The sequence below is a fragment of the Odocoileus virginianus genome, chromosome 7, assembly GCF_023699985.2.
Source record: "Odocoileus virginianus isolate 20LAN1187 ecotype Illinois chromosome 7, Ovbor_1.2, whole genome shotgun sequence".
NCBI classification, from domain to species: Eukaryota; Metazoa; Chordata; class Mammalia; order Artiodactyla; family Cervidae; genus Odocoileus; species Odocoileus virginianus.
In genome coordinates, this window is record NC_069680.1 from 27,287,501 (window position 1) to 27,305,138 (window position 17,638).

A 17,638-nucleotide genomic window follows, 5' to 3' on the forward strand; every position below is an offset into this window, starting at 1 on the left:
CCACTAATCTGTCTCTATGGATTTGTCTATTCTGGATATTTAATATAAATGAACTAATACACCACATGGCCTTTTGTGTCTGGCTACTTTTATTTAGCATAATGTTTTAAGGTGCATCTATGTTGTAGCCTATTTCAGTACTTAATTTCCTTTTTATGGCTGAATTATATTCTATTGAATGGATATACCACGGTCGATTTATTAGTTGATAGACACATACATGTTATGTGAATAATTTTCTTGACTTTTCCACCCAAATTAGGATTTCTCTCTTATGTTTAAACCAGGGAGGATAAATAAGGACCTGAGTGTGGTGACTGCACTCAATAGCCAAATGTTTCTTCTGCTGTGTGTTGCAGTCTGATGCTTGCATGCTACGCGGGACACCTGGATGTTGTGAAATATCTCCGAAGACACGGTGCTTCCTGGGACACCAGAGACCTGGGAGGCTGCACAGCTCTGCACTGGGCTGCAGATGGAGGCCACTGCAACGTGATCGAGTGGATGATAGGCGACGGCTGTGAGGTATGGGGCCCTCCTCGTCAGCGGCACACGTGGAGTTAGGAACCTAGATGCTGTCCCACAGGGTTCAGGGGAAGCAGGACCTTATGTGGGCCCCTTTGATTGGTTGAACCTAGCAATGCTGGAGGAAGTTCTCTGACTTATGAGCAAGAAGGTTCCAGAAGCCTTGGGACCAAAAAAGATCATTATAGGATTTTTACGATAATGAGGCTTCAGGTCATCATGGAGGTTCAACTTGTATGGGGGGAAAAGGAAACCGTGCTGAATGAATGCAAAGCTGGACCTGATGTTGCTTCTGCTTTGTTTATTCTTTTGTTCATTTCCTCATTTATCTCTTTCTTTCCATCTGCCAACAGAGCTTGATTGTGTCTTGACCACATACCAGATACTGTCCCAGGGGCTGGACACGCCGAGACGTTCAGAACTCTTAGAGTCACAGTTATTGCTTTTAGAATTAGATTATTTTTTATTCTTTTCTTTAAAGATGAATCATTACAAAAAATTTCCAAAGAGCAAACGCTATATCAAAAAGAGAGTGTTCCAGCTCTCGTGTCTTCACTTCGAAGCAGGTGTTGCTCTGGTTTCAAGTCATCAGGAAGTACAAATCCTACTTGTCAAATAGAATCAGAGTTGTTTGGATATCTATACATATTTGAAGTTGGGCAAATAGAATTAGGTCAATTATGGTAACTGCTGATAACGTTGGAAACTTCAGTTTAAGACGTCAAAGAAGTTAAAAATTGTAGGGCATGGAAATAAGGAAAGATGGACAACATGCTGTCCTAATGGTGAGTGCCAGATGGTGCAGGGTTTTGAAAAGTAAACTGATGACCTGGAAAATAAACTTGGAAGCCGGAGAGTTATGTCTCCTGGAAGATGTCTGTAGATTTGCTCAGTTTGTCTCTCAAGTGTGACAGAGGGCAAGCAAGACTTAAGCTGTGGGATCTCACTGGTTATAGAGTGCTGAGGAGAGGGCCCCTTGAAGGAAAAATACCTCAGTCATTAAGATAAACCCCTTTTATTACATTTCTTGTTTTCTTTGTTTTAGAAATACGCACAAAAGGTCAAAAGGATTAGCCTGTGTGCCTTGGTGGTTAGGGCCGGCCCATACCTGCTGTGGGTGGGAGTGACAGTCACATTCCTCTTCTCTGGTTTATGATGAGTTCTGCTCATGTTTTGGACCCAGTAAGAGTCTGTGGTTGAAAATGATGGTTGACCTTTGCTGAAAGAAGGGCAGGTCTCTGCTGTCGACATTTAAATACTGGGATTTTGGAAGTGCAGGGCTTCGGGTATGGACACACTCATTTGGGGTGAATACCATCTTTTTCTGCAGAACTGCAGCTCCATAAATGTGTCCATGAAGGTTTCTGTGTGACTGGCCAGTGGCAGGTAGATCTCAGCACGATGGTGGGATGGGCCTGGGAGCAAATCCATCATCACCCTCTGCTTGAATCGAACGATCTGTACTGAGTGTGACTTATTTCCATGGGGAACCATTTCTACATTTAATGAGCCATGTGACCTCAGGAAGGCCATTTGACTTTTCTGAGGTTTGGTTTAAACACGTGTAAACCAGGAATAAATATAGCGACCCCTGTTTCACCTTCAGGACCCAAAGAGAAAATGTGCAGCAGCGTGCACTGAAAATGTATACAGCACCCTGTAATTTCAGGCAATTATTTCATTATTATTTACCTGTAACCAAGCTTGCTGCTCAGAAAGGTTATTTGTTATTTGCAGGAGGAAGAGCTGCAAATCTTAACGGTGTTGCAGAGGGTAATCTCAAACATACAAATCACCTGCAAGGTCTTAAAGCTCTTCTGGCAGTTCCTTGTTTGTTATTCTGGTCTGATGTTTTACTGAAGCTATAGGTTTCTTTGAGTAATTCTTCTGTAACAGAATTAGAGGTGTGTGTGTGTGCATGCGTGCATCCAGGCATCCATCTGTGTGCACATGTGTACGTTTACTTCAGTACCATGCCTCATGGATTGATGAGGTCTTCACGGAATTGGAGGGGACATTTACATTCCCTTATTTTAAAATGTCTTTTAAAGCACAAAATTGCGAGATATTGGTGTAGGGTAGGTTATTGGGAAACAGTCCATCTTGTTAGCAGGCAAACTCTTGTTTTGGAAGGCATTAGGTTGGCTGATTTTTCAGGCTGGACTTCATGTCAGAGATCTGGTTGCTTTGTATTTACCTGTGATTCTTCTGCTTAAAATTAATACCTATCGGTAAATATCAGGGTGGGTGTTTATATTCCTGTCTTGTTCCAGAAGGGACTTAAAGTCACTTACAAAGATACTTAAAATAAGAAGCAGAAACTATAAAAACAGGAGAGGAAAGTTAGGCAGGAGAAAATAAGGCAGCTCACATAGGGCCAAGGAGAAGGGGATTATGTTCATTTTTCTATTCCATTTTCTTTCCATTTGAACACAGTGTAAATGAAGATGCCCTTGGGTGGGGAGAGGCATCTTGGGGCCTCTCTGCACTCTTTAAAGTGGTCCAAACACAGATGGTTGCTGTGTAAATGTGAACAAAGTCAGCACAGTCCAGCTGATCATCACTAGGTCTCTAAAGACTGCTATCTAAATCGGGGGAATTTGGGCAAGTAGACATTGCTTTATAAGCATCCCACGAGGGATGTGCAGGACAAGAAAGCGGGCTGAGAGCCACTCGCCCTGGGGCTCCACAGGTGGACGTCGTGGATGCTGGTTCCAGGTGGACCCCACTCATGAGAGTCTCTGCAGTCTCGGGGAACCAGGAGGTTGCCTCTCTGCTGATTGATGCAGGTGCAGATGTGAATGTGAAGGACAAAGACGGGAAGACCCCTCTCATGGTATGACTTATTCCATGCAGCAGCCTGGCTTGACGTGTGGGATTAAGGTCACAGCTGCCCCATAAGAGCCTTTCTTTTGAGCTCAGCTGCATAAAAGCACCAGGTTTGGGTGGCGTATGTATTCCCCACTGGCCTGTGAATTAAGACATGGTGATGTCGTCATAGCATTTTTTGGGGGGGGGGGGGCGGGAGCCCAGTCTAGTATCTTTGTAGTCTTTTTACAACTATTTCTTGAAGCATTGCCAACCCCAGCCTCTGGGGCCATTTTGGGATCGGAACAAAGCAGTGCAGTTCTCTGTCCGGGGTTGGCCTCGGATGTGTCGTCACACATGGAGGGAAGCAGATTTCCTCTCCCTTTCCCTTGCGTTTGCCGGCGCTGTGCAGTGGGGTCCACACACCCATCCTGCAAAGCCCCGGTGGCCCCTGTCTGGCTCTGCCTCTGAGGGTGTTGCTGGTGGATGTGCCGGACCCGCCTGTACCGAGATCCCCTTCCTGCTCACACCCCACTGTTGACCTGTTTTCTAGGTGGCCGTGCTGAATAACCACGAAGAATTAGTCCAGTTACTTCTTGACAGAGGGGCAGATGCAAGTGTGAAAAATGAGGTATGTGACTCCATCTCCATCTCAAGATTTTCCCTGGAAGGGAGGAGGGAACAGAGACCCGAAAGAATTTTTTTTTTCTTCTGGTTTTGTCTTTCAGTTTGGCAAAGGCGTCCTCGAGATGGCCAGAGTTTTCGACAGACAGGTTGGGATGTTGTTGCTGCCCGTTGAGGCTAATTTTGTAGCATTTAAAAAAAAATTTAAAAACCCCAGTCCTTGGATTACATGCACCTGTTTTTGTTTATCTAGAATGTCCTCTCCCTATTAGAAGAAAGGAAAAGAAAGCAAATGCCAAAGAAGTCATCTATTCGCTGACCAGGGCACCTCTTTCTTCCCTCTCAAAGCTGAGTGAAACAAAGCAAAGCGGGACTTGAACTGGAGAGAAGGAATTCTGCGTCTCTGAGGGCTATACATTTGATTACTTATTTAATTGAAGATTCACAGTGACTTTTGTAACATACAACTGTTCCCACTTTGAAATACACCTTTTTACCTAAACGTGTGTGGCAGTGGTGTTTTCACTGGGTGTCTGCAGGATGAGGATGTTTTCCTGAACTTGAAGTTACACATGAAACAAAATATTTAGGTCCTAGAGATGGAGATGCACAGCCACACACCAGTCTCCCTCTTCCCGCCCCTGCCCTCCAAGCTGTCTGTCCTCCAAGCCACCCTGGGAGCCGGTGGAAATTCCTGCCCTCGTGTGTTTTCTGTTCTGTCCTTCCCTCCCCACCTAAGGCCTTGCAGCCGTGTTGCCAGGTGGTGCTTCCTCTTGGAGGGACGCTCCTCCAGAAAGCCCAGGAGGCCACGAGCAGAGTTTTCTGCTCAGCTGTTGGCCTCACATCAAAGCACAAGATACATATTTCAAGACTCCGCTTCTGCTGTTAGAGGAGGCTTTTTAGAACAGCCTGGTCTGAGGACGTGTTTGCATAGACTCAGGCCCTGACAATGAAAGACCTGGCCTGCCGGCCTGCTGACAGCTTTGCCAAAGAAGAGTTTTATTTCATTGAGTCCTCAGAGCAGAAAGGGTTTTGATGCTGATCGCTCAGATCTGAGACAACAGGAATGGACAGGGGGCTCAGACACAAATGTGTTGGTGCTTGAACTCAGTGGACACACTTGGAATCGGCAAAGAAGGGAGCTAGCTGACCACATGCCTTCTGTGTCTCCAGAAAGACGAGCTGGTTAACTCGGCCCCGAGAGAAGATGGGCTACAGAGGTCTGCCCAGGACAGGAATCTTCTCTGCAGGGAAAGACTAACTCACAGGTAGTAAAAGTGCTGAAACTTTGGGGGAAGGGCATGGGGCAAAAACACAATCAATTTTATTGATGTTGGCAATTCTCCACTTTGTTCCATACTATTTATAGAATGGGCTTCCCTGGTGGCTCAGTAGTAAAGAATCTGCCCGCAGTGTAGGAGAGGCAGGTCTGATCCCTGGTTTGGGAAGATCCCCTGGAGGAGGGCATGGCAATGCACTCCGGTGTTCTTGTCTGAAGAATCCCATGAACCATGGGTCTCATGCAGTCCTCCTCTTAGCTCTGTTTCACTAGTGTTCTACCTTTCGTATAAATGCTTATTCCTCTAGATTTAAAAAATCCCTCTATAAATCAGAGCATTATCACAGCTCTCCAAGGCTCCTTTCTCCCCGTCGTAATCCGTGTTGACTTTCACCTCACCTTCATTTCTCCATCTGTTGTAGATGATAGTCACGAGCTCTGGAAAGAGGGAATGGTCCTTCTTGTGGGCAGTCACGAGCTCTGGAAAGAGGGAATGGTCCTTCTTGTGGGCCTCAAGCTTGGCCACATAATGGGGCTGACTTTGGTCAATGAAGTGTGCATGGAAATAGCTCCTACCCATTCAAGCGGGAGCTTTAAGGACCCCCAGGTCCCTCTTCCCTCTGTCACAAGACCAGCCATGACTCGTAAAGGCTGCTTCACAGCCCAGGGTCCTGACACCAGAGCCTAAGCTCACCCAGAATGGACATGACGTGAGTGAGAAATAGTCCTTTCAAGTTGCGAGTCACTGAAATTGAAGAGTGGCTTGTCATTACAGTGTAACCTAGCCAAAAACGAGTGCTTGGAAGGTCCTAACATAGATCTGTGAATCACATTTTCCACTGAAGTACCTCTCAAGTCCTGTGGTTTCCAGTTTTACTTGATTCACACTTTCTCTTCCTTCCTTCCTTTCTTTCTCTTGCCTTTCCTTTAAATTCCGACTTTTTAAAACTCAGGAATGGGTGTTGAATTTTATCAGTTTTTTTTTTTTTTTTTTTTAGCATCTCTGCTAATCATATTTCCAATGTGCTATCAGTTTGCTGACTTGGATTACTAGATTTTAAAGTATTGAACCATCCTTATATTCCTGAGATGCTCTTGTTGGGTTACAGTGGGCTTCTGGGTTCCGTGAGCTCATGTGCTGTGTGTGTTTGCTTTTTAATCTTTTTACTTATTAAGACTACATGGTGGTTTATCTTCTGTTTTTAATTTTCCCGAGGAAGAACCCATGCTGTTATTAGTTTTATTTTTCCCAATTAATTTATACTTTTCATTTCTGAACTGGTATTCCCTCTGGACTGAAGATCCCAGGAAAGGCCATGAGCGGTGGATCATCAAAAGCACTGCAGGTGGGTGCCTATAATTCAAGGAGTCTGAGAAACATGACTGTAGAGTGTGCTGTCATAATTGGTCTCATTTGCTATTTGTTACATAATCTGCTATTCACCTTTGACTCAAGAATCATTGCATTTCTAGGACATAGTTTTTATGCCTTCTACCATTATAATCTTCAGAATTTGAACCATTCAGATCTGAGTTTTACTTCATGCATTAATATACAAAATTATATAATTTTTCCAGAGGCATTTTGAAAGGTGCATGCATATTCTGTATGTTTGAAGTATCCTATTTGACATAAATATATATGTGTGTGTATATATATATATATATATCAATTGATCCACACTATTAGCTATGTCTGAGGCCTTCTATGTATGTACTTTCTGTTACTTGCTTTGTCATGGGTGGAAGGTGGGAAGAATAACGACCCTTGTTATCATCCTGGAAATTTGTTTTCTTTGTATTTAATGAAGTTCTTTATGAAATTGGAGGCTATTTTAAAAAATTGTAATAGATTCCCATTGCACTTAGATTTTTACTCTTCTGTGTAAATATTTCTAGTCCTGCTTGCCTTCTTTCTGAAGTTCTCTCTTCTATAAGGTGAGTTTTAAAACTTTATTTTGGTAAGTTATATATCACGTTGTTCAGAAAAACTATCGGGTCTCCCCACACCTCTAGTATGGGCATCCCTGGTAGCTCAGCTGGTAACTGGACTCCCCTGGAGAAGGGGCAGGCTACCCACTGCCTCTATTCTTGGCCTTCCCTGGTAGATCAGATGGTAAAGAATCCGCCTGCAATCCAGGAGGCCTGGGTTCGATCCCTGGGTCGGGAAGACCCCCTGGAGATCGGGCATGGCAACCCACTCCAGTATTCTGGCCTGGAGAATCCCCATGGCGAGAGGAGCCTGGCGGGCTACAGGCCAGGGGGTCGCACAGAGTCGGACAGGACTGGGCGACTACGCACAGCACAGCACACCTCTAGTGTGTGTGTGAAAAGGCACACAGACATCTTCCCTCCTCACCCCACCCACTGATGGGCGCATGTGGATCGCGGCATTCATCTCCTGACCCTCCAGCTCACCACCCTTCCTAAGGTTCTTGCTGTCTAGTCGCTAAGTCGTGTCTGACTCGCTTTCGACCCCACAGACTGTAATCCGCCAGGCTCCTCTGTGGGATTTCCCAGCAAGAATACTGGTCGGGTTGCCATATCCTTCTCCAAGGGGTCTTCCCAGCCCTGGGGTTGAACCCGGGTCCCCTGCACTGACAGGTGGACTCTACTGCTGACCCACCAGGGACGCCCCTGTTAGATTCTTATTCATCTCATGCATCTATAAATGAATAAGAATACAGATACATTTTCCAACTTGAGAGCCCCCCGCCCCTACTTTGGTAAAAATCTCAGTAATGAATGGGACACCTCTTTATATTGACCTGTATACCATTTATTGGATATAATATTCATAACAATGATTTTTTTTTCCTACGGAAATAGCAAGTTGTGTTACCTGTAGACCCCCCGATATGAGAAACGTGTACAAAGGTAACAGACTGTAACATAAAAAGGTAAGTGAAAAAAAAAATTAGCAAACCAAAGCATGATACATGGACGAAGCACTATAAAAATGAACGTACTGGTTTAGGAGCTGTAACTTTGTACTGTGCTGAATAGCCTGTAGCCAGGTTTTAGAGAGTTCTACTTCCGTGCCACACACGTTCAAACAGTGCACTTTCCTTCGAGCTTCCCCACTTGACCTGACAGAGCAGCGAGCTCTGATGTGGCTCGCCCTCCATGGACTCTTAAGGGATTTTCTCTTTCTAGTTGGATGTTTGTTTTTTTTTTCCTCTATCACTGTCCTTCCCACTTAAGTACTTGCTTATAGGCCATAAACATAGGATCACATGAGATTTTTTCCTTTTGTCTGCATTTAAAATGTGCTAAATTGAGGACTAACAAAACTATCTCATGGAGTATCACAGGTAATGACTTCTGAAGAGGATGTGGAAAAATCAGGGTTGGTTACAGAGTGCTGAACCTGGAAAAGCCGAATGGTACTGAAAATTCGTGTATTAAATCTTCCGGCTATCACTATCGATTGTTGGCTTTTATGACAATTTTATACGCAGGGTTTCTTCCCCTGCTGTCTCATATGGATCAGGCTCTTACTGGCTGGGCTCTAAGCTGCCACTGGTGTCCCGAAAGAAAAGAGGGGGTTTCCTTTATGAAATGCAGAGAAATGGTCCATTCCTGTGCAGGTCAATGGCTACTGGAAGCATCGCTGCACAGAAACGGTTCTCAGCCTTCTCTTTAGCTCGTTGTTACTCATATGACTGTCAAAGTTTTCAAACAGGTTTAAAAGAAAGAGATGGAGAGGGAGTCAAGAGACTTTCAGTCATCACAGGCAAACTGAGTTCCTATGGCCAACTCTCCCTTTTAATTAGTCTTTAGGCTGGAGGTGCCTGGGGGGTGGGGGATGCTTTTGGATTCCCCGCTGGGGTGGCAGAGCGGGGAGTGGGCAGGGTTGCTCCCAGCTGTGGCCCTGGAGAAGGCTGGGCTTTGGGGGGACTTGTGGGGCAACCAGCAAACTGCAGAGATGTGTGGGAGACTGGGTTAGGGCTGGGGGAGGAACTGGGTCTGGTGGTGGGGAGAGGTGCTAGCCGAGGCTGCCTGCGTCCAGATGTGTTCGTGGCCCTCTCTCTCAAGTCCCGGGGAGATGAAATGGCACGTCTCAGGCTCCAGCCAGCCAGCCGTCATGGGGACGGATCCACAGCCTGAGTCCCCTGTGGGGGCCAGCACTGGCGCTGCGAGACTTCTGGGTGTGACGTTTATCTGGTTGACTTGTGTTTGCTTCGGGTCCTAACAGTGAAGAAGGATCTCCAGGCTGAGTCTGCCCGCCCTGGGGCTTCCTGCTCCCCAGACACCCCGGGGAGCCCTCCAGGGCAAGTCTTAGAAGAAAGAAGCCTCCCGCCGAGAGCCTGGCAGGGGGGGTCAGGCTGTCGCCCAGGTATGGCGCCCTCCCAGTCGTTGGGGTCTCAGTGGCTCAGAGCGCTTGTAAACAGCAGGTGAGAGATGGCGGGAAGATGCTCGCGTATTGAAGTTGGCCCAGTACCAGGCCCTGTTTAGCACCACAGGAGATCAGGGTCTCGTAGGAGCAGTCTGCCACAGGGCAGGGTCTGAGCTGTTTTTCTTTCGGAGGAGATATGGATACATTGTATTGATTTGTCAGGGAACAATGGCCTCTGGTTTCAGCCTGAGAATTCCTAATAAAGTTAAGAAGGCATAAAAATGTCCCCTTTGAGATTAGTTGGGAGTACTTATCCTCGTGTAGTTTAATCTGTGGCTCTGTGGCTCTGTGATGTCATCCCACATGTGTACGCTGGAGCGGTCGCGCAGGGCAGGGCAGTCTCTGGATGCACAGTCTGACAGTGGAAAATGTTATGCACTGTTTCTCTCGGTTGCTACACATCTGAGTCCATGTGTCAGGAAAAGCACACTGTTACACAAAATTTCAGGGAGTCAACTTTTCAGTAGAATGCCTGGAAGGCTAGCCATATACTTCCCAGTCAAGTGGGGTTATATGACCTGCAACTCTAGTAAGATGGAAGGAGAGTGACTACCCTTAGGGGCCGACTCTGCGTCGAGGCATGCGGACTCTCAGCCAAAGCCATCTAAACCCACATCAACTCTATTATTCATGCCCATACAATCTTAAAAAAATATTAAAAATAGACGGTCACTGAAATATAAGTATTCGTTTTCGTTTCTATCATCTAGGAGGATATGAAAAGGGGGAGAAATACCTCTTCCCCTCCCCCAAGCAAACTGGCTCTTGGTTCCTAAGTTACATTAAAATGAAAGTTATTGCTGAATATGCTTCATTTGACAAATACTGCATTTGGAAGTATCATTCCTTGAATAACATTACCTTGAATAACATTGTACTGTAAGGGGATATTAGGTTTAAATATGTTCTTTTCCAGAAATGAATTGCACGGCTCTATAAAAGCACCTAGTATGTAGAGAGAAGAATGTGTCATCAGCCATGGACAAGTGGCCACTGATGATGACATGTAAGCTCACAGCATTAATCTCTTTTAATATCAAACTATTCCCGGTTCTCTGAAATAGAAGCACAGGAATTCTAGTTAAGGACAGATGAGAAAAGTTCACACCCTCTTCCCTACACTAGCAGAAGAGGCTACAATACCAGATCCAGGGATTTGGGTGTCTATAAAAATAATAACCACTTAATGCACCATAGAAATGCTGTAAACTTTCCCATAGAATATGTTTTTGGCCTTAATACAATTACCAAATATAATGCTAGTTACAGTAATTCTGTAAATACTCATCAGCAGTAATATTTTCTAACATGGCTTTATAGTTTTAAGAAACTAATAATTGCATAATGAACAAATTGCATGCTCTAAGAGCTGGAATGCATTAGAATCGCGTTCCCTTTGTGTGTGTGTGTGTGTGACATGGGTTTATTGAGTTTATCCACAATCCTGAATGCTATGTTGCCTAGATACGGTGGGAACTCGGAGAGAGTTAAATGCACTCTTGTTTTCCTGAAGGCAAACCAAGATTCTTGGTACATTTTGTCTTTCTGCTTCAAGGCATAGAAAAACCATGGAAATGACCCCAGATGAAGTCTCTCTCATAAAACAGAGTGGATCATGGAACCGTTGTGAAAACTAGCCACATAGGACCCCACTAGAAGACAGGCATAATGGCATTTGACCTTGTCTGAGTAATTTTGTAATTTTCATGCCATTAGGTACAGGCATCTTCGAGATCTCCTTGTGAAAATGGTTCCCCAGTCTGACATCCGAAGAGTGAAAGGTTGATGAGTCCGCTGCTCAAGACTGCATTTCATGAATATTGAGCATGAACGTGAGGACTTTGACGCTCAACAGGTAAGTTGTAAAAGCTTAAGAAACAGATCCAGACTTTATGCTAAAAAACATCTCTGAAAGATTCCTGCTGCCAAGGTGGGAAAACAAGATGCCCCAAAGAGAACTTACTAGTAACTTAGGGTTCTTTGTCCAACTTACCCTAACAAAGACAGTAGACCGTAACCTGTCCCAGTGAACGCAGCTTTCCATTTGGCTGCAGTTTTTGCAAGCACAGGGATTCTGCCTAATTTTTAATAAGCTGAACCTTGCAATAAAAGGAGATTTTTATCTCCAGAATTGATTCACTAGATCTGGTTACGGGTTCACATCTGAAAACAGTTATGCTCCCATGGAAAGCCTCATCTGTCTGTCAGAACACAGTATCATTGTGTTACAGTCAAGAACACAAGGTGGTAATTTGTTCAGCTCCAAACAGCACAGGGAGACGGAGGTTTGCAGGGCTCGGGCAGTAGCTGTCTTGTAGAAACACCACCTTTCCCAATTTAAATAAGGCGCTGATGCCAGCACTCTGCAAAGGGCAGCCAGGAAAAGAAGTTCTTGGTGTTTCTATAAAGCAAACTTCTCGGCCTGCTCTCCAAATGTGCTCATGGCTGGTGAGCTCAAGGTCAAATGTCTGCCTGGCCTCGTGTTCCAAGTCTGTCTTCTACAGTGGCCACACCTTAAAATTCCTCTCCAGGATCCAGGTTCTCTCCCGAGCTCCCTGGCCAGAAGCCAGGTCCTTCCCTGCTTCCAGGGGTAACCCTGGTGGGCCAGCCCCTCAGCTGTGACAGTGTCCAGAGGATCTCTGGAGGCCCAGGACAGCCTGGACCTGAAGCCAGGCTCTGGCCTCAGAGCATGCCTTCTACCTGGGGTCTCTTGTTTTGTGTCTGGTACCAGAACCACAGCCATGGGTAAGCTGGGCAACTGCCCTCCTCATGAAGCCTCCATCAGAAATAACATCCTGTCCAGAATCCCCAAAAGCACGATATTTCAAGTTCACTAAACTATTAAAAGCACAACAAGCCTTCCTTCCATGGAAAACTCAGTGATGGGTTTTTTTTTTTTTTAAAAAAGCCCACTACAGCGCACTGCACTGTAACAGGCATTCTGCATAAATTAATAATTTACAAGTACCTGAGCAAGTAAGTATACAGAGCACCCATAGCACAGCACAGCACCAACGGCAGTAGCTCAAAGTTCTTTCAAATCACGGTGTTTGAAAAATTAAAAAATTCTAAAAGTTGGTACAAGAGAAAAAAAACCCCAACTGGAGTTGAGAGATAGTGCAAACTTGTGTCTTCACTGTTGAACAAAGGTGTCGGCTTGCTTCTCACTTAGCGTAGGTGATGGGGGCGGGTCTGGGCACCGGATGGGGCTGTTTCGCAGCAGGTCTGTCGGAAGAGAGAGCAGACAGCAAAACGGTGGTCAGAGGCCCTGCCAGCGATTTCTGCCAACCCTCGATGCCCGGGTTGGAGATACCGTTTCCTGTGCTGTGATGGGCTTCCAGGGTCAGATCTCACCTCTGCCCCCCACTCGACCCCACCCCACCCCACCGCAGGTGCTGGAGACCAACGGCTCTTGCCAGCAGCAGGGGTGGCAGATTCAGAAAGGACCTTGCTGAGGGCTGTAGCGTCTTCAGCCATTTATGACCCTTTTCAAAGCTGTCCCTCTTGTCCATCCACAAGGTGATTCGAGAAGAATGCCATGAAACAGAACAGTGCAAGCCACAAAGGTGGATCTCACATGCAACTTTAAATTTTCTAGCAGTTGTATGAAAAAAAAATAGATTAAACTAATTTTAGTCATATTTCACTTAACCCACCATGTCCAGAGTAGCAGTATTTCAGTAAGTCAACATGGAGAATGACTGAGATAGCTGACATGTTGGGGGTACTGACTGCAAAACCCAGGGTCTATCTGCACTGCCTGCGTATCCTGTCTTCCACCAGCCACAGCGTGCCCAGCAGCGGCCGTACTGAGGCGGCTCCAGACGATGGGGAGTGAAGCTGGGCACGTGGGATCCCTCGGAGACGAACAGACAGGTGGAGACAGAACCAGCTCGCACTGGTGTCATCAACTGGCAGAGGTAAGACAGGCCGCTGCTTAAGATCATTTAAGAGGGGGCCTTCCCCAGAGGATCTAAATACATATTTCTTCAAAGAAGTCGCTCAGTTGTTCCGACTCTTTGCGACCCCATGGACTGCAGCCACCAGGCTCCTCCGTCCGTGGGATTTTCCAGGCAAGAGTACTGGAGTGGGTTGCCACTGCCTTCTCCAGGGGATTTTCCCGACCCAGGGATTGGACCCGGGTCTCCTGCATTGCAGGCAGATGCTTCACCTTCTGAGCCACAAGGGAAGCTCACAGAAGACACACAGATGGCCAGAAGGCACATGAAAGAGGCTCGACATCACTAATTATCAGAGAAATGCAAACCAAAGGATCATGAGGTATCCCACCTCACCCCTGTCAGAATGGCTGTCATCAAAAAGCTTAAACCATCTAGAAGCGGGGGAGGTGGGATGGGGTGGGAGGTGAGAGAGAGGTTTAAGAGGAATGGGACACATGTATACCCACCAGGGCTGCTTCATGCTGAGGTATGGCAGGAACCAACACAGCATTGTAAAGCAATGATCCTCCAATTAAAAATCAGTGAGTCTGTAAACAACAAATGCTGGAGAAGGTGTGCAGAAAAGGGAATGCTCCTACACTGTGAGTGGGAATGTGAACCGGGGCAGCCCCTGTAAAGCACAGTATGACGGGCCCTCAGAAAACTGAAGGCAGGATTACCACGTGGCCCAGAAACCCCACATCTGGAGAGAACATTAGTTCAGAAAGATACACGCACCACAGTGTTCACTGCGGCGCTATTTACAATAGCCAAGAAGCAACCTAAATGTCCATCAACATAGGAGCGGATAAAGGTGTGGTACATATATACAGTGGAACAGTACTCAAACATAAAGAAAGACAGAAAGACAAACATAACTCATATGTGGACTCTAATTTAAAAAATGATATAAATGAACTTTTTACAAAACAGAAGCACACAGATTTTGGAAACGAACTTAGGGTTTTACTCAAGGGATGTGTGTGTGCGGGGGATAAATTAGGAGCCTGGTATTAACACATCACTACATATAAAACAGACAACCAACAAGGCCCTACTGTACACAGCACAGGGAACCTGCCTGAATATTCTGTAATAGCCTATATGGGGACAGAATCTGAAAAATAACAAACATATATACATATAACTGAATCACCATGCTGTGTACCTGAAACTTACCACCACATTGTATGTCAAGTAGACTCTAATGAGATAAACCTGTGTGCAGGTCAGGAAGCAATAGTTAGAACTGGACATGGGACAACAGACTGTTTCCACAGAGGAAAAGGAGTACGTCAAGGCTGTATATTGTTACCCTGCTTATTTAACTTATATGCAGAGAAATGCTGGGCTGGATGAAGCACAAGCTGGAATCAAGATTGCCAGGAGAAACATCAATAACCTCAGATATGCAGATGACACCACCCTTAAGGCAGAAAGTGAAGAAGAACTAAAGAGCCTCTTGATGAAAGTGAAAGAGGAGAGTGAAAAAGTTGGCTTAAAGCTGAACATTCAGAAAACTAAGATCATGGCATCTGGTCCCATCACCTCATGGGAAATAGATGGGGAAATAGCGGAAACAGTGTCAGACTTTATTTTTCTGGGCTCCAAAATCACTGCAGGTGGTGATTGCAGCCATGAAATTAAAAGACACTTACTCCTTGGAAGGAAAGTTATGACCAACCTAGATAGCATATTAAAAAGCAGAGACATTACTTTGCCAACAAAAGTCCATCTAGTCAAGGCTATGGTTTTTCCAGTAGTCATGTATGGATGTGAGAGCTGGACTATAAAGAAGGCTGAGCACTCAAGAATTGATGCTTTTGAACTGTGGTGTTGGAGAAGACTCTTGAGAGTCCCTTGGACTGCAAGGAGATCCAACCAGTCCATCCTAAAGGAGATCAATCCTGGGTGTTCATTGGAAGGACTGATGCTGAGCTGAAACTCCAATACTTTGGCCACCTGATGCGAAGAACTGACTCATTTGAAAAGACCCTGATGCTGGGAAAGATTGAGGGCAGGAGGAGAAGGGGATGACAGAGGATGATTGGATGGCATCACCGACTCAATGGACATGGGTTTGGGTGGACTCTGGGGGTTGGTGATGGAAAGGGAGGCCTTGCGTGCTGTGGTTCATGGGGTCACAAGGAGTCAGACACGACTGAGCAACTGAACTGAATGGATACTCTAATAATTTTTTTTTTTAAAAATCACTGCCTCAGAAGAGAAAAAAAAAAAAGAGAAAAGGCCTTTATATGTGGTATATATAATTTATATATAATGGAGTATTTCTCAGCTATAAAAAAAAGAATGAAATATTCTTTGCAGCCACATGGATGGACCCAGAGACTATCATGTTAAGTGAAGGAAGTAAGACAGAGAAAGGTGAATATCATAGGATATCTATCTGTTCTGTGTGGCATCTAAGATATGATACAAATGAACTTATCTACGGAACAGAGGCAGCGACACAGAGAACAGACTCGTGGCTTCCAAAGGGGAGGGAGGTGGGAAAGGGACAGATTGGGCGTTTGGGATTAGCAGATGCCAACTACCATGTATAGACTGGATAAACAACGAGGTCCTACTGTACATCACAGGGAACTGCACTCAGCATCCTGTGATAAACACTAATGGAAAAGAGTAAGAAAAAGAATGTACACGTATAACTGAATCACTTTGCGGTACGGCAGAGACGAACACACCATCGAAAATCAACTAAACTTCAGTTAGATAAAAGAGGGCCTTCCCCACTTTCCTGCCCCTGTTTTTTTCCCCTTTGAAAACTAGAAAAGTAACGTCAAGATCAGTATACAAACCACAGTGAAATAATTAGAATGCTCTGTAGTGTTTCTGTATTTGTACAGCCAGGAATCAAACCACTGTCCCGACCCCCTGACCAGCTTTCTCTCTGACATTTATTACACAGATCTTTCACGGGCGAAACATTTTTCCCTGAGAGCTGGAATGAACTCACGATCGCGTGCCTTCCCCTCGGAGATGCTGAATTACTGAACCCAGGGCCCGGCCAGCACCCTACCTTGCTCACAAAGCGAGCTGCCAAGGGGGTGTGTGTTTTGCTGAGGCTTTAACCCATTTGTGAGCTGGAAAATGTTTAACTACCCGCCATGGCGGGGGAAGTCAGAGGCCCTGGACCTGTGGTGCTTGTCGATTTCCACGGTATAAACACTCACGCTCCCAACAGGACGCGGCTGAGCATGGAAGAGCTGTGGGGTGGCCACCGGGGCATGGTATTCCCTTCACCCAGAAATGACAGATGCAGGTAACCTCAAGAGAGTGGATGGCAGTAAAATGTAGTTTAAAAAAAAAGGAAATTTGGGGCTCTGAGCATTTATTACTTTTGTTTTTAATATAACTGGCATCATTTCCAGTTTACGTAATTTTAAAGAAGGGCCAGGCTTAACACCTAGCTGGCTAAATTCTTGGAAATTTAATAGTTCTTACAAACCAACGGGAGCTGGCTCCAGCTACACCTTTGGGTTAACCCTCCCTGCCCAAGTCAGAATTCGGGCCTAGTCCCCTGGGGGAGGGCAGAGTGGATGACCCACAGCGGCCGCTCAGTCTGCAAAGGTGATTCCTTTAGCCAGTTGAGTGGGAAGCTCCCGGTTACCTTTGCCCAGCAGTTTCTTCAGCCTAGCTTCTTCCATTCCCCTTCTTTTATCCCCGGGCCTCCAACCTCACCTCGTTTCTCGGGATCCCTGGGACCGAGGAGAAGCCATCACAGTCCCAGTCATGTTGTTGGAGGCAGGTGTCCCACTGTCCCAATATCGCACCGCTTGGTGGCTGGCTGTGCCCTGGCCCAGATCATCAGCCACTGCTCTGAAGGATCTGTTCTACTTGATCTTGAGCTGATCTCACTGGTAGGCCGGGATCACTGCTAAGAGCGACCAATTCTACAGCTCCCGGCTGCTTCCTTTCAAGATCTGCCCTGGCGTCTGTCTTACCCTGCTCCCAGGGGTGGGGAGTGCGGGACACACAGCCGGCACCACACTCCTGTGTCCTCCGGTGGTTTGAGAAGCATGGCCCGTGCAGCTGGCCCAC

The 17,638-nt window shown here is 45.9% G+C and overlaps 2 protein-coding genes and 1 long non-coding RNA gene across 4 annotated transcripts in view; 2 read left to right on the forward strand and 1 right to left on the reverse strand.

Annotated features, from left to right (window-relative positions):
- FANK1 (fibronectin type III and ankyrin repeat domains 1) overlaps positions 1–4,459 on the forward strand; it is a 100,343-nt gene extending 95,884 nt beyond the window's left edge. For both annotated transcript variants that reach the window (XM_070470398.1, XM_070470399.1), the window contains 5 exons: positions 360–525; positions 3,218–3,361; positions 3,887–3,964; positions 4,062–4,106; positions 4,211–4,459. In XM_070470398.1, the coding sequence (XP_070326499.1) occupies positions 360–525; positions 3,218–3,361; positions 3,887–3,964; positions 4,062–4,106; positions 4,211–4,276 (499 nt within the window). In that variant the 3' untranslated portion in view covers positions 4,277–4,459. The remainder of the gene's footprint in view (positions 1–359; positions 526–3,217; positions 3,362–3,886; positions 3,965–4,061; positions 4,107–4,210) is intronic.
- Positions 4,460–7,993: 3,534 nt separating this feature from the next.
- Positions 7,994–17,638, reverse strand: part of ADAM12 (ADAM metallopeptidase domain 12) — a 388,630-nt gene continuing 378,985 nt past the window's right edge. Inside the window, exons 23-24 of the mRNA XM_070470396.1 lie at positions 12,604–12,860; positions 7,994–10,064 (exon numbers count right to left, since the gene is read on the reverse strand). Coding sequence (XP_070326497.1) covers positions 12,800–12,860 — 61 coding nt within the window. The 3' untranslated portion in view covers positions 7,994–10,064; positions 12,604–12,799. The remainder of the gene's footprint in view (positions 10,065–12,603; positions 12,861–17,638) is intronic.
- Positions 10,057–17,398, forward strand: LOC139035994 (uncharacterized). The gene is made up of 4 exons (XR_011488666.1): positions 10,057–10,641; positions 11,352–11,490; positions 13,419–13,555; positions 16,506–17,398. It is a non-coding gene; the product is annotated as an uncharacterized lncRNA (long non-coding RNA).